Here is a 16,139-nt window from a genome sequence, read left to right as displayed (position 1 = left end):
CATGTGAGACTCCGAGTTCCGTTTGCCCTACGCTTCATCGCTGACTCCTTGACCTCCTTACTTTATTTCCTTGTCGTGAAGCGAATCCGTCCACCGGTCTCTATAAGCAGCCGGTACGGAAGCGGTGGAAATCGTTACAGAGCACATTATTATATAACTATTATGTTTGAATAAAGTAGAGGAGGAATACAAACTGTGCATTCTCTCTGTAGATACTCTTCTTTTACATGTGTGCTTGTGTTCAACGATCAAAACGACTTGATTATAAGAAAAAAGAATAAGAAATAAAATAACAGCTTTCAATCTCAAATCAATATTATATTTAAGGTAACAGGATGAGTACGTATAGTACGGCGCCTTCCACTAATTGCATGCTGATTCCAACGAAGAGTTTGCTCATACTCCAATTCCAATTCCAGTAAAAGGAGCTGACCTCTAATTGAGTTGCTGACCCTTGTTTAAAAACCTTCACAACCACTTCAATTTATGAGCAAGTCGATCTATTTCTCTAGATAAGATGAATTTATGCAGCATGTCAATGTTCAAAGAACCTTTGAAATTTTCAAATCTATCAGAAGGTGATTGATAATATAGTATTGGTGATGAAAATAGAAATGTGCCCACATGCACACACATACATGCAAAAGAAGAAAAAAAAAAGCCTCATCGGACCAAATAGGGAATTAATTCAGAAGTACAAGCAACACCAAAATACGACCAAATAGACAACTATTCTTAGATATAAATCAGGACTCTCATTGGACAAAATGGAGAACTAATTCTTGAGCCGTATTTTTGTTTCACATCTCTAAAAACAAAAGAGATTCTTCTCCCTGCAATAAAATACCTCTAAAGCCTGACTTCAAAGTTTTGTCATGACTACGATGGCAAAATTCAATTCGACATTCTAATTTCAAAGAAAAAGGTTCAAGCATATGACCGTTTTTGGATCCACTAAACTTCCAGTCGTTTTCTGTAGCCGTCCAATCATAGAAACTTAATAAAATCACACTATCAGCAATGTCTTTGCATCAATCAACAATGGTTGCACCAAGTGGGGGATCTGTTGTAACTGATAAAGGAAACACGGTACATCTGTCTGCAGAGTGATTACGAGAGCACTTGAATTTGTATGGTGAAAAGTTGAAATTAACCAATTTCTTTTGCAGCGAATATTGTTTCAAGCAGAAATCAATGGTCATCATATGCGAGGTTCTTGAGGAAAAAGGTTTTTCATCTTTGAGCATCATGGTTCACACAAGCATTCTGGAAGCAACAAAATGGATCTTATGCAGTATCGACTTCCTCAGTGGATTTCTTGTATTCTGGCTTAAGTTCATGGGTCCCTTGATTTGGTCCTCTCTTGTTGTAAACACAGAGATCACTTAGTATCTCTTTCAAGAATTGCTGCAGAGAGAAATAACAGTCACAAAACTATGTGAAAAGGCTGGTCTCATGGAAACACATATATACAAGCATCCCAAATTTAAAAAGTTGAAATCAGCTTGCCGTTCATAGTTATACAAGCCAATGCATGCAAAAAAATATTTACAATTTGCAGAAGATAGTCACCAATCAAGGTGATTATTACTCAGCAAGTTCACAACAGGAACAAAGAGTCCCATCATTATTCATGTGTTTCTTAAAATTTGAAATGTACCAACCGAACAAGCAAAAAAGTGATTGCCAAAAGTTATGACAAATTAACCTTATAAAGATCAAAGTGTTTGATCATCAGCTACTAAAATAATGATCTGATGTGTGAAGGTCCTAACTTGGCCAAAGGAAATATCAGCATTTCCTACTTATTTGAGATATATGTCCCATCTTTTGTGTCAAGAGTGTTTTTTTTTCTTTTTTTGACGGAACATCACTAATAAACTAAAACAGCTAGATTGATACATTTTTCAAGGCTCATCACAGAGTAAATCCAAATACTGCCCAGCTATATTTCATATAAAGGTGAGGAATTCAGCTGGTAAACTTTCATCTCCGTTACACAAAAAGGTTGAATATCGAGTCCAAGAATATACCTCAGGTTGATCTGTCTCTTGTACCAACTGTTTCAATGCCCAATTTGGCTGCCTTTCAAAGAGTTTAAAGATAATGTTCTCCAGTTCCCGACGGTCTCTACGTGTTCGTTTCACATCAGATCCTTTTGTTGGTGTTGCCTTCTTCTTGTCCTGGTACAAACAATACAAATAAATAAACAAACAAATAAAATATAGAACACCTTTCATGGAAGTGGACATAATTGGCATTATTGGGATCCAAGTTTACAAGATGCAATACAAAATCTTCAAATCGGAGTTACAAGCACAAAATATCAAGGCAATCCACATATGAGCTTATATATACATATACAAGTATATGTGATGTATATGTTTGCCTTTCAGGTAAGACAGGAGAAACAAATTTCTGACCCGGAGACAAATTATTGAGAGAGGGTCCAGAATAAATATCACGTCAGACTGGAAACCGGGTCAGTTGCCAAGGTCTGGCAAAACTAATAACTGCTGCAACTGACCAGGTTACTACAAAACAGCTCTGCACATCGAACCTGGCCTGACATAACCTGAGCAATACTTACCTCAGGACTAATGTGCCAATATCTAGGCAGTTTATGTCTAGTCCAGTGTGTTTCATATATGAAAGCAGTTATGATAAGATTCACATCATGTCACACCACAAAATATCCTCTCACCAATCTAAAATTAGTATATAAATGAGAGGTAAAATTTTCGAAAATATTATTATACCTTAGAACCAGATGGAACCAAGCCAACCATACCAGGCATAGGCCTCATAAGTACTCCGTGATCATTGTCAATTACCTAATCCAGTAAATTTTTAAACAAATCAGGACAGTTTAAGAAAATGCAAGTTTTAAAGGGAACCCATAAAAAGCAGAATATAGTATTAAGATATAAACCTGCACTTGTCTAGTTTTTATCATAGCTTTGTTGGTCCTTTCACGGCACAGTTTACCATACTCCCCAAAGTTTTCACTATGAGGTTCCATGTCAAATTTATGTTCCACCTTTCCTTCCAATGAAAATTTCCCTATGACAAATAACAGTTTACTTTCAAAGTGATTATATCACCAAGGTCTCAGCAAAAGGAACAAACATATGAAAGTGAAATCATATAACAAGAATAATGAGGAGAGATAGTATAAGTTTCGTTAGTATTGTCAGAATTGTGTCTATGGCACTGTAAAACACTTCCGTCCATAGTTCTACAATTTGGTACACCAGAAATAGAAAGCAACTGCATGACACGATCCCATGAAGACGAAAAATGAACTGATATGTTCAAGTAATACAGGGATAACAACATTCAAATGTTCTAAGAATAAAGAGTTAATTTTGAATTGACTAGCACTAACATAATAAGATTTGTCTAATTACCTTTTGTTTCAACAAGAAAGTGAGAAACAGAGGAACCGGAAAATAACATAGTCATATGCTTTCCATATATCATCTCTGCAAGTATCCCATGTTCTTTTTATCTCAGTTTGGAAAATTTGTTAGACAGCAGGCCCCTAAAGTATTCCTTTCACAGCAAAAGTTAGGCGACCTGTTCTATATTCGTGTTTTCTCGAGCCATATTTTTCTATATCTGTTTTTTTGCTCAAGCTCGGCAGTATATTATCACTTGTTTTCTCATCTTATAATCCATATTTTTCCGCCTCCAGAAATTTTTTTGGGCAGCAAATATATAGGTAACTGCTTTCTTCCTCTGAGGCTTTATATAAGATCCATACAACTAAAAAACTACACATGCTATCAAAGCAGTCTTAAGTCTATCACAATATGTTCGTATATACATATCTACACATATATCTTTGCTCAAGACTGGCTAAATGAGAATTTCTGTGCTATTTTTCCACGTAAGTGTATGATATTTACAAAATATATTCCTTTACGAAAATAACTCTTAGGCGCACAAAGGGGACCATGTAAAGAGGAAAAATATTGATGCAATTATAAAGTTGGTTCACTTATATTCATAGGTCTGCTAGCAAGCTTCGGCTGGCTCTAGGTAGAGACCAGGCTGAGGGGCAAAAGAGCTGCAAGCCTATGTAAAGAACATACTTTTGACCCAAGCCCGACCTGAAGCCTCATATCACAACATGATAAGTTTCAAAGATTTTGGACCATTCATTGACATGGATGACCTAGTATCCTAAAACTCTTACCCCAACCCAAACATACTGCTCTAGCCTCTCACAACCTCATCCTCCCAATTCCCTTCCCATATGCTCTCCCCTCTTCTTCATTACCCCCTACACAGAACCTCCCCACCTATTAACTCCATCTACTGGTCATAGTCAAGTCCGCTCACCTTGGTTCCAGCCCCAAGGCCCCCCTCTCCTTCCTCTCCCTTCCACCACCCCACAACCTTTTTACTCCACTTCTCCCCCTATGTATATCGACACTTCCCCTTTCCTCAAATCCACCTAAGCCTATGCATGCAATTCGCTTGATCTCTCATCTAATGTCAACCTTCCTTTGACACCCACCCACATCAGCACACCTGTGCTATTTTTCCACCTAAGTGTATGATATTTACAAAATATATTTCAAATATACACACACACATAGATTTGTAATATACATGCATGCATACATATATACATACATAATATCGTGCAATATACATACATAAATACATGCATACATACATATCCATGTACATACATTCTCTGTACCCTTCTATTACTAAGGTTTATTTCCTTAGCAATTTTTTTAAAAAGAAAATCATATACCTATGTTCAATAGATAAGCATCTTGATGTGCATTATATCTCATCAAACATCCATTTGAAATAAGGACCTAAAGTTGTATACCTATTACATCAATAAAACTAAATAACAAAATTTATCTACAATGGGCTCATACAAGTTGACCATTTATTGGGTCATTGGTATCTCACCATACATACATGCATATACACATACATGTATGTATGTATATAAATACGTACATATGCATGTATGCTCTCTGCACCCTCCAATTACTAAAAGTTTTTTCCTTAGCATTTTTTTTAAAAAAAGTCCAATATTAAGTTCAACAGATAAGCATCTTAATGTCCACATACCTCATCAAATATGCATTTGAAGTAAGGAAATAAAGTCGTATTACATCAATAAAAACAAAATTTATCTGCAATGGGCTTATACAAGTTAAAAATTTGTAGGGTTATTAGTCTCACTTCTATTCCACCCAAAGAAAGTGAAGTAAAATAGAGAAGTGGAATAATGAAGATTTGCAGATTTTTACATGGATGTGGAACGAGATGAAGCTACAGATCAACTCAAATGTGATACCTAAAACACTCCAATGTAAGAAATTTTGTGATTTTTTCTCCAAAATCCAAACCCTACACCTAGGAGATTAGTCACCAAAAGTTATGTCCCTCTGATAGGATATTACCCTCGTACACATGATACAGAAATACTGCAGAAGGCAAGAGTATTTTTGCTGATAAACTTGGAAAGACTATATTCCAAGATCGAAAATGTGCAAGCACTCAAGACTCTTTTTTCCCATTTTGGGCGCAAGCCCTCATGCTTGCCAACAACGAAGAATCTTTTCATAAGGAATGCACTCTCAAGTATTGTGCTTGACAATTTGTTCATACTATTCTTGTTTCTATGATAATTAACCAACAACCATGGTTAGTAGTCATGGTTTCACAGCTCTCCTAAACTTGTTTGACAGCCCACTTGATAAAATGATAAGCTATATATCCAGCCATATATCCTGGGGGCAGATTCACTCGATTAATTGTATTTGCAGATTTTGTAACCTGAAACTATTTAGCTTTCATTTATTTTGAGCTAAATCAAGCCGCACAAGAGCAAGCTAAGCTAGCTACTGTAAACAGACTATAGAAACTGGCAATGCACTTGGATAAACAAGTACGTTCAGTGAAAAAATGCAATTCATCTCCCAGAAAGCATCATGGGTGACATCTCTGATATTGTGTTAGCAGACTAACATCACATGAAATGTTACGTATTCTCAAATGGGACAACTGACTAAACTATGTGACATGTGCCAAATGTTTAGTATAATATAAAAGAGATCGGCTAAATATGCCAATATATACTACAACATGGTCTTGAGCTGAATAGAGAATAATATATGATGATTTCTGAAGGCATAAAAAATGCCACTGAAAGGAAACATTTCAATTATTTAAAGAGCCCCTAGGTCATAAGAAAACAAACCGATATTTATCATAAATATACAGCAAACAAATGCACAATTAGCATTGTATCCTTACCTTGGTTAGATTCAGAAACAACACACATTGGAACAAAATCTTTAAACATATTCAGGGAGTAACTCTTGGGTGTATTGCTTGAGTCATTTTGAGCCATTTCCATCTTGAACTGTCAACAAAAAGATAAAAAAAAAATCTATTAGAAAAGAATAGTAAAGAGTGACTGAGATGTAAAATATCCGTTAAGATTGATGAAACCAACTAAAAAGTATTGAGCACATGCATGGTGTACAGAATTATCAAGAGTTCCTGTGCTTTTGATACAAATAACTATATCTTTTTAAAGCTTCAATATCAAACTTAGGATCAAGTAGGTAGTCACTTAAAACAAGATATTATGTCTTGCTACCGCGACCCATACTGTTATGGTGCGACACAAAAAGGCCTTATACTGACACATGGTAAAGGTGCTAAGTCGGAATAGTACCTATACCATGTGTTGGTACAGTATTGTATCGAGCTCCTATGCCATATGGGTTCCCTACCAATATGATACACCTATTATAGATCAATATGGCCCGGTATATAAAACCTTGATTTTAACATTTAAGCAGTCATGTCTGGCAAGTACTGAAATTATAATATGTAAGTATACAAAAGTGATCTAGATATTGATACGAAAAGATCACCATAGCAGAATATATAATGTCATACAAGCAAAGAAGATAAATTGGCTCACCAGCAACTTTGAGCATTTCATATAAAGATCAACATATAACAAATTTTTATTGATTCTATACATCTATAAGCACAAAGTCTGCTAAATAAGTTGAGTGCCATGAATGTGCCACTGAATTTTATGCAGTATACATCAACATCTCTGGTATGTTGCTTCACTCCATCAATCCTGTATAAAGTAGCAATAACATGTACCACAATAATATAGTAAAAATTCCATAATAATCCATATCACATTCTCAAGTGTAGTAGTTTTCATTATCTTGGAGAATTCCAGAACAGATATGATTTTAGTCAGTTCAGAATGGACATCAGAGCATGTTGCAGCAGTATGACTTCTTGTGCATAGTCATAAAATCACAACATTTTTCCAAATATATACGTGATTCCTTTTATTGGCAGAATGGTTCAGAGAATTATTCTAAAGTAACTGAACTCCTATCAACATAATTTGTAATTAATGAATCTCACAGTTCTACCATAAAATTTTGAGTTTTCGATAACTGAAGCTACTTACTCTTTAAGTTCTCTCCTCTTTTTTTTTTTCGCCCGCGGGGGGGGGGGGGGGGGGGGGGGGGGGGGGGGGGGGGGGGGGGTGTGGGGGGGGTATTTGTTGCTTACACAACTGTTGTTTTTTCATGCCCCTGTATATGAAATAACTAATATTCCCCATTTAAGAAGTTTATCTGGTTTTGGAATCTTATGAGTCCCTTCTGAGCTTCTGATGAATATACCACATAAGGCTAATCTTTTTAGAAAATGTTCAGAAAGGCTGCAGTGACAAATAACTGCATAGGTAAAAAAGGGGATGACTACAATGGTTCAAGCAGCATCATGCCCTTTAAAAGGATATTATTCATTGCATCTATAGCTAAGTAGCAGTTATTGGGTGGTGTTTGGTGGGAGCATGAGGAAAATAGGAATAAAGTTATGCCATGTGGCATAGCACTGCCAAATATTTATGCCAGATTCCTTTAGATTGTCAAAATTATTAGAATAAGCTGAAAATGGAGTAATCTGCCAATATTTGAAATGACAAAACTACCCTTGACATGTTATAGTATATTTTATATAGTAAAATTAATATTTTGAATATAAATTAATATTAAAGAAAATATTGCATATAATATAATAATAGTGTTATGGCATCTTTATATGATAATATCCATATTTGCTGTTATAATGAAAGAGGCAGCTCAATGCGCATGGCTTCCGCCATTGCAAGATTTAGAGAGGGTCAAATCTATGCAGCTTTACCCCTACGTGCAAAAAGACTATTTCCATATTTTAAACTCATGACATCTAGGTCACAATAGAGCAACCTTACTATCATCATGTCAAAGCTCATCCGCATTTCCAATATAATATCAATACTTAAGAATAAGCTTTATATTAAAGAATATGATATAAATATAAATTATATAGTGATATTTTGTATTATAATATCAATATTTTAACTACTATATTAATATCAAATACAATTATATATTAAAATAAAATTGTTATTTTTTTACTACTATGGTAAGCAGATGATATTATAACATACTACTAATTTTGTATAATGATTATATCAGAATATCAGTAATAAAGAACTATCATAATTAATATTATTTTATTTTATTATTAAAATTTTAATCTCCCATTAACAATATTAATAATTATCAAAACATATCATGATATGTTAGGATATTATAATGTAATATTAATATTATTTTACTATTTTACTATGGTACCAAAAGAACAATAATATTTTATGCTCGTAATACTATATATAATATGATTGATAATATATAACTGATAATTAATATAATTTTAATATCACTCTATATTATCATATTATACTATATTATATTATATATTTATAAATCATGCTATGTCATAAAAATTGTTAATACTATTATTATTAATAATTATATGGCTATAATAAAATTAAGCAATTGATATTTTACAATACTACTATAATGTTAATATTATATAATACAATATTTGGTATTATCAAAAATATTACTATAATAATAGCATATTAATTACAATTTTTATTTAATATTAATATCATATTATTATACAAATAATATTACATCTCTCTCTAAAAATACTAATACAATATATTATATTATATTATAATCATAATATTGATTGTCATTATATAATTTATATAGTATAATTAACAATATATAAGATTAAAATCAAGGGTATGATCTAAAAGGGTGGCATGAAGGGTGGGCATAAAGCTCTCCAAGATAGACATCGAATAGAATATGCCCAAAACATGGGCACAAGATGGTTTGGTATAGCCTATTCGAAGTCTATGCCCATTTTGCAAATGGTGTTTCGCCCCTATTCTAGCTCTTTAGATTCCCTCTCTCTGGCTTTAGCTATTTTATAAATTTAATTCTCAACTTTTCTTGGACCCAAATTATTGTATAAATTATATATGCTAAATATTTAGCCTTACTTCCTTGTATTTTTGCATCTTTTTTAGCTTTCTTGTGTCTTACAAAATCCTAGCCATTATCTGTTTTTTAACCATTGTTCAAAGTGAATTCATTTTATTCTAATTGTCTCTTATATCTTATTATTCCACTACAAAGTTTCTTTATTTGTATATCTTCTTCCTTCTAACTCTCCAAGAACATCTTTAGCTACCATTTTAATACAATTGACCATTTGGTCCCATACTTTAGTCTCAATTTCTCTCCTTTAATGATTTATTCTTAAAAGATATAATATTTTATCCTTTTAAATTTCAACATCTTACCTTTGAACATTTATCAATTTCTTTTTTTTTTCTTACACTTAGTACATAATTTAAGTAGCCTATGATGTGTAGTTAAATTCTCTCCTAGTATCACCTCACAATCCTTACATATTCAACTTCCTCTTCTCTTTGTGAAGAAGTAATCTTTTTGTGACAAATTTAATCCACTATTAAAGATTACTAAATGTATTGCAAACAAAAATATTGAATCTCTCTTCTTTAAATGTGTTTGCAATTGCTAGGTCATAAGCTATTGCAAACTCAAGAATTGAATCTCCCATTAAGTTTCTATCTCCAAAACCAAATTCTCCATGTAAGCTCTCATATACGATATTGCTCTTCCCTTCAGTCCCATTTTAAGTCACCGGATATAAGTGTCATTTCTCCTTCAGGAATAATTTACATCAATTCATCCATTTCTTTTCAAAATTGTTACTTAAGCCTCTCCTCTAAACCTACTTGTAGTGCATAAGCACCAACTAGATTGATAATCCCCTCGTCTGAAACTAATTTAACAGCTATTAATCTCCTTATCCACATAATCCTACGTAGATCTTGAAAAGTTTAAACTAATAAGAGTTCATAGACTACTATTCAGCTTGAATCCATGAACATGCCCCAGATTATGTTTAAATGTCGCAGTTGACTATGATAGACATAACTGATACCCCACCAAATCTAAGAAGTATGACAAGATATTGTCACTCAAGGAATGCCGTACCGGCCCGTACCGGCCGGTCCCTGACCGGTACCGGACACAGATAAAAACCGGTATTTTCCGGTTTTCTTCTGTGAACCGGCCGGTACGGAGACCGTACCGGCCGATACCGGCCAGTACCGCTTGGTACCGACCTCGTACCAGTGCGAACCGGCCGGTTCGCACCGGTACGGTGTTTTTTTTGGGGGGGGGGGGAACCACAGCGCCTCGCTGTGGTTTCAAAAACCACCGCGTGGCGCGCGGTTTCAAAAACCACGCGTGGCGCGCGGTTTCAAAAACCACGCGCCACGCGTGGTTTCAAGGAAGAAGTGGCCCACGGGCCACTTCTTTCAAAAACAAAAAAAAAAGCCGTTTTTTTTTTTGTGGGAACCACGGCGCCACGCGTTGTGGTTTTTAAACCACCGCGGGGCGCGTGGTTTTAAAAACCACGCGCCCGCGCGTGGTTTTAAGAAAGAAGTGGCCGTGGGCCACTTCTTTCAAATAAAAAAAAAAAACAGGGTTTTTTTTTTTTTTGGGAACCACAGCGCCACGCGCTGTGGTTTTTAAACCACCGCGTGGCGCGTGGTTTTAAAAACCACGCGCCCGCCGTGGTTTTAAAAACCACGCGCCCGCCGTGGTTTTAAGGAAGAAAGCTGTGGCCGAGGCCACAGCTTTTTTTTTTTTTTTTTGATGGGAAAGAAAGTGGCCGGCCACTTTCTTCCCATCAAAAAAACAGGAACGAGAGGAAAACATAACATGCAATCATGCATCATATATGTTTCAAATTTCAACCCTAAATTTAAATATAAAAATATCAAAAATCATGAAAAAAATAATAAAAAAACATCAATTTTCACTTAATTTAAGATCCAACAGAGACAACATAAAAAAAAAAATGTCTGGCTCGCGGTAACGGCCGGTACGGTACCGGTCCGGACCGGTACGGTACCGGTCCGGCCGGCCACCGGTACGCCGATCCGGACCGGTACGGCGGACCTTGTTGTCACTGACACAAGTTGTCAAACAATCATTATGCCACCAGCCTTTTCTTTATTACACGATGCTTGCAAAGTTAATTACTCTTTGGTTTGCTAGGCAATTTAAGTAGCTTTTTGTTGACGAAGATTTCTAAATCTTCTACAAAGATAGAAAAGCAGGCACATGCTTAATTGGTAGGAAGGTAACCCTTAAAAGCTTTTCAAATTGTCCCCTCTCTATGATCATTTATTCAATACTTTTTCACATTTTCCAAGTACCCAACCACAAAATAGATGCACAGCTACATTGTCTTGAACAAGTTCTGCTGTGCCGGTACAGGTACCGTATCAATTGCCCGACAGTACAAGTCGGTACGGGCCTGCACCATACTGTGCCAGGCCTGCACCGACATAGGAGATCATGGGGGAGAGGAAAAAAGAGAGCAAGCGGAGGAGGGAGGCCGACGATGGTGCAGCAGAGGTCGTCGGAGACCAGCGCTGGTGCAAGTGGCGGAGGCCGCGGCCGGACCCCTGTTTGGTCCAGCAGAGGTCGTCAAAGGCTGGCGATGGTGCAGGTGGCGGAGGCCGCAACCGGACCCCTGTTTTGAACCACACAAGAGTCTGGCCGCAACCTCTGCCACCTGCACCAGCGCCGGCCTCCGACGGCCTCCCTCCCTCTCCCTCTCCCTCTCCCTCTCCCTCGCTCTCTTTTCTTCTCTTTCCTTTTTCTCCTCCTCCAGCGATGACGTTTTGATTTTTTTACCAGAACCGTCCCGGTCTACAGCCGGTGCGGCTCAGGACGTCCCGAACCGAGCAATTCGGGACAATTCTGCCGACCTTGGTCCTGAAGTAACTTCATTCACCTTCATATGATAAGTATCACAACCAAAATCACCATTAAATATTCCAATCTAAGTTTAATTTTTCACATAACAATGGTTTAAATTTGCTGATAAACAAACCATCCCATACATGAGGCTGTCTATCATCCTACTAGATTTACCTTCGAGGACAATAAATAGAGAAACACACTAAGCAATCCAATACTTTGTCCGAGACATGGTTCGTTGTACCAGTGTTGGGTACCATACTAGTACCAGACTAGTATGGTATGGTGCATCTGGTACAATACAATATAGCTCCCATACCGACATGAGGTCAAGAGATTCTTTTTTCGTACCCAACCATGTTATAGCCCGAAACTCGATAGCATGATTCTGTATAACATGAAACTGGGCGAAACCGGCTGTTTTCAGTTTTGGTACCCTACTAAACCGCTGTACCATAGCAGTACCTTACTCTTATGGTGCATCCGCTATGGGATAATACGGCCAATACCACAAGTCTAGGTTTGAGACAATTAATTCCCCAATTTGGTCCTCTCAACTAGTTATTTGATCATTACTATGCTCCTATTATAGTTCTATTTGTTTTGTCTATTGCTAAACTACTAGATCTCTAAACCTCTAGAATCCAATTCATGTGGTGCATCCGAGGGACATCACTAAGATCAAAACTCACCAAGTTACCAATATGTGTTAACAACTCTCCAACCAACAATCTATATTAACAAAATTGGAGGAGTCGAACAAGGACAAAGGAGCCGCAAAGGAAAAGAGAGTTCCAAAGCAATATCATTAGCACAATATTAAAGTATGCCTATGCTTACCTATTGCAAAAGACTGAACTATTCCATAATCAATCCAGGCCACTCATATAAGGCTTTAAAAAATCCTTTTAAGTTTTATGACACAATCTATATTAACAAAATTGGAGGAGTCGAACAAGGACAAAGGAGCCACAAAGGAAAAGAGAGTTCCAAAGCAATATCATTAGCACAATATTAACGTATGCCTATGCTTACCTATTGCAAAAGACTGAACTATTCCATAATCAATACAGGCCACTCATATAAGGCTTTAAAAAATCCTTTTAAGTTTTATGACACAATCTATATTAACAAAATTGGAGGAGTCGAACAAGGACAAAGGAGCCACAAAGGAAAAGAGAGTTCCAAAGCAATATCATTAGCACAATATTAACGTATGCCTATGCTTACCTATTGCAAAAGACTGAACTATTCCATAATCAATACAGGCCACTCATATAAGGCTTTAAAAAATCCTTTTAAGTTTTATGACACAATCTATATTAACAAAATTGGAGGAGTCTAACAAGGACAAAGGACCCGCAAAGGAAAAGAGAGTTCCAAAGCAATATCATTAGCACAATATTAACGTATGCCTATGCTTACCTATTGCAAAAGACTGAACTATTCCATAATCAATCCAGGCCACTCATATAAGGCTTTAAAAAATCCTTTTAAGTTTTATGACACATTATATTTTTGGGTCCTATCATCAAAAGAAATCAAAAATTAACTCAAGAAAAGTCTACATCGAGCAATAAATAAAAAGCCATGCCCCACTGAGAACAATTTTGAACCACCAATTATAGAATCAAAGCCAAACTCATAAGTTGAATAGGAACTGTTGAAAATCAATGGCCACATTGTAGTACACAACTTCCCCTTAGTCTGGCATGCTATTGGCAACAAACTTGAAGGCAGGAGGCATATGATTCCTCCACAAGCTTTCCAAATTAGACCACAAGTAATTGCATCGACACCTATTGCACTGCCGACTAAACCTTCTTCCTCAACCTCCTTCATTTTCACTTCACTGTCTTTAGCCACCTGGAGTTCTAAATTCTCCCTTCACCATCCCCAAACCAAACAACAGCTTCCTGATTGTAATGAGTCCTATGCTTCCTGTAAATTCATGGAGGCAATTTCCGATAACAAATTCTACACTGCTAAAAATGGGCAACAAAACGCTCAAATTCACAACAGTACTGAAATCATGAATAAGAACCTAATCATAAAGACTTTGGTAAGCAAGCCTCTGCCCTTCAAGCATAAGTAACAGCATCTTTTTCCTTGGTAAGAGCAACAGCAATTTGGTTCAACTATTCCACCCATTAGTTTCCTTTTTTGAATTCTTTCAATCACCACCACCGATGATTGTAACCACGAATAGCAATACAACTAGCCTAATTTTTCAAATCAATTCTGCCACAATTTCTTCATCGGGATGCAACTAACCAAATTGCACGCAAGGAAGAAAAGAGAAAACAACAATTACTAAGAAGCGAGAGGAGTGCCCTGGATGCGTGGGGAAATAAAAAAGGAGAAGGGCTTACCTGGAGAGAGGAGGGCTCGTCGGGACGGAGAAGGTCGAGGGAGAGGACGACCTTGGAGACGACGGGGGGAGGGAGGCCGGCCTCGGAAGACGAGGCAGCCGCCGCCACGGCGGCGGACTGCCACGACCTCGACACCACCGGCGGGCACTTCATCAGCCAGACCGATCGATCCGCCCTCCCCGTCTCCAGCACGTTCCTCCCGTCGTCGTCCAGGGACATCTCGTCTCCTCCTCCTCCTCCTCTCTCTCTTTTTAGTCTCGCTCGCCCCAACCTCTCTCTTCTTGTTGTTGTTCTTCCGTTCTGTGTGGAGAGCCGAGAGAATCGAAGATTTGATGCGCTCTAATCGAACCCAATCGAATCTTGAAGGTTTTTTAGGGTTTTTCCCTTTCGCTGTGCCCAGAGGCGGAAGGCGGAGGAGGAAGGGGAGGGCAGGGAAACGCGACGCACGGCCTGACGGGCTGTCCGGAAGCTGTTTATAGGGGCAATGTGGTCGGTGGCTCATGAAAATTCGGGAAACGAATCGCCGAATAATTGATAAGGAAAACAATGCCGCATGTCATCTGCCATGTCACCGCTCACGTTCACCGACCCTGGTGGAAGTCGGTGAGTGGATAGGCGATTCACGGGACCCCGACCGTGTACTCCCATATCACCAATCTTAGACTGCCACATCGGATGGTTGAGTGGTGATGTGGAGAGTTGTCGGTTATATAATCCGCGTTCTGCACCAATCCCCGTCTGCTGTACTGGGCCGATGAGCCGAGCGATGATGTAATGGAAATAAGCAGCAATACTTGTCGAAAAATATATTGAAAATTAATGTAGGGCAATGAAGCATTCAAATCTTTCCATAATTTTTACAACTATATATATATATATATATATATATATATATATATATATATATATATATATATATATATATATATATATATATATATATATATATATATTAATAATCTCTTATGCATGCATAATGCTGGTATAAAAATGAATGTTTACATGCTAACCCTTCGTAATCACCGTAGGCATCAAAAAAATTTCTAATTAGTTTTCTTTCTCCAAATTTGCTGGATTGCAGCATCAGATGGATCGAGAAATTTAAAATATACATAATATATTTTATTTTCATCATCCATAGATTTCAAGATACTTGGATTGATTATCATTAATTTTTTGGAAACTAATAAATAACTTTTATTGCATCGTGCATTATAGATGAATTTTATCTATTTTTAACATTAGACCTAAACCTCTGAGAGTGCCTTGGAAGAATCATGTATCAAATTCTAGGAACAATCATTCATCTCTACACTCCTAAGTTCCTAACAGTTGCTTTTGTTCTGAGAAAGAATCCTGTATCAAATTCTAGGAACAAGAATTACAGCCATTTAATTTTTTGAGAAAAGATTGGGCTAGATATGATTTCTTTCATCGGGTATCCCAGCCATACATAATCTCTCTTATGCACCGTTCTCTTTTTTGGATGCTTGGACAGCTCATCCATGAAATTAATCTATGTATGGCTGAAAAT

The 16,139-nt window shown here is 36.8% G+C and overlaps 1 protein-coding gene across 1 annotated transcript; it reads right to left on the bottom strand.

Moving 5' to 3' along the window:
* Positions 1–651: 651 nt before the first annotated feature.
* Positions 652–15,052, bottom strand: LOC103702804 (transcription initiation factor IIF subunit beta-like). The gene is made up of 6 exons (XM_008785371.6): positions 14,606–15,052; positions 6,295–6,403; positions 2,933–3,063; positions 2,760–2,834; positions 2,034–2,183; positions 652–1,407 (listed from the first exon to the last, which is right to left on the bottom strand). Exons 1-6 carry the CDS (start codon positions 14,822–14,824, stop codon positions 1,288–1,290), a joined length of 804 nt encoding a protein of 267 aa, XP_008783593.1. The 5' UTR covers positions 14,825–15,052; the 3' UTR covers positions 652–1,287.
* Positions 15,053–16,139: the final 1,087 nt, after the last annotated feature.

The sequence above is a fragment of the Phoenix dactylifera genome, chromosome 6 (genome assembly GCF_051530095.1).
Source record: "Phoenix dactylifera cultivar Ajwa chromosome 6, Ajwa_hap1_PhDact_Kaust_v1.1, whole genome shotgun sequence".
In the NCBI taxonomy this organism is placed as follows: domain Eukaryota; kingdom Viridiplantae; phylum Streptophyta; class Magnoliopsida; order Arecales; family Arecaceae; genus Phoenix; species Phoenix dactylifera.
This window is presented reverse-complemented; position numbering and strand designations above follow the sequence as displayed.

What these genes read in the sequence shown, in the direction of transcription:
- LOC103702804 (XM_008785371.6), bottom strand. Translation starts at nt 14,824, where the DNA reads ATGTCCCTGGACGACGACGGGAGGAACGTGCTGGAGACGGGGAGGGCG. An exon ending in TGTTTCTGAATCTAACCAAG is followed by an intron (nt 3,064 to 6,294) that starts GTAAGGATACAA and finishes TATTTGTCATAG; the next exon opens with GGAAATTTTCATTGGAAGGA. An exon ending in AAGAGACAGATCAACCTGAG is followed by an intron (nt 1,408 to 2,033) that starts GTATATTCTTGG and finishes TTCTCTCTGCAG; the next exon opens with CAATTCTTGAAAGAGATACT.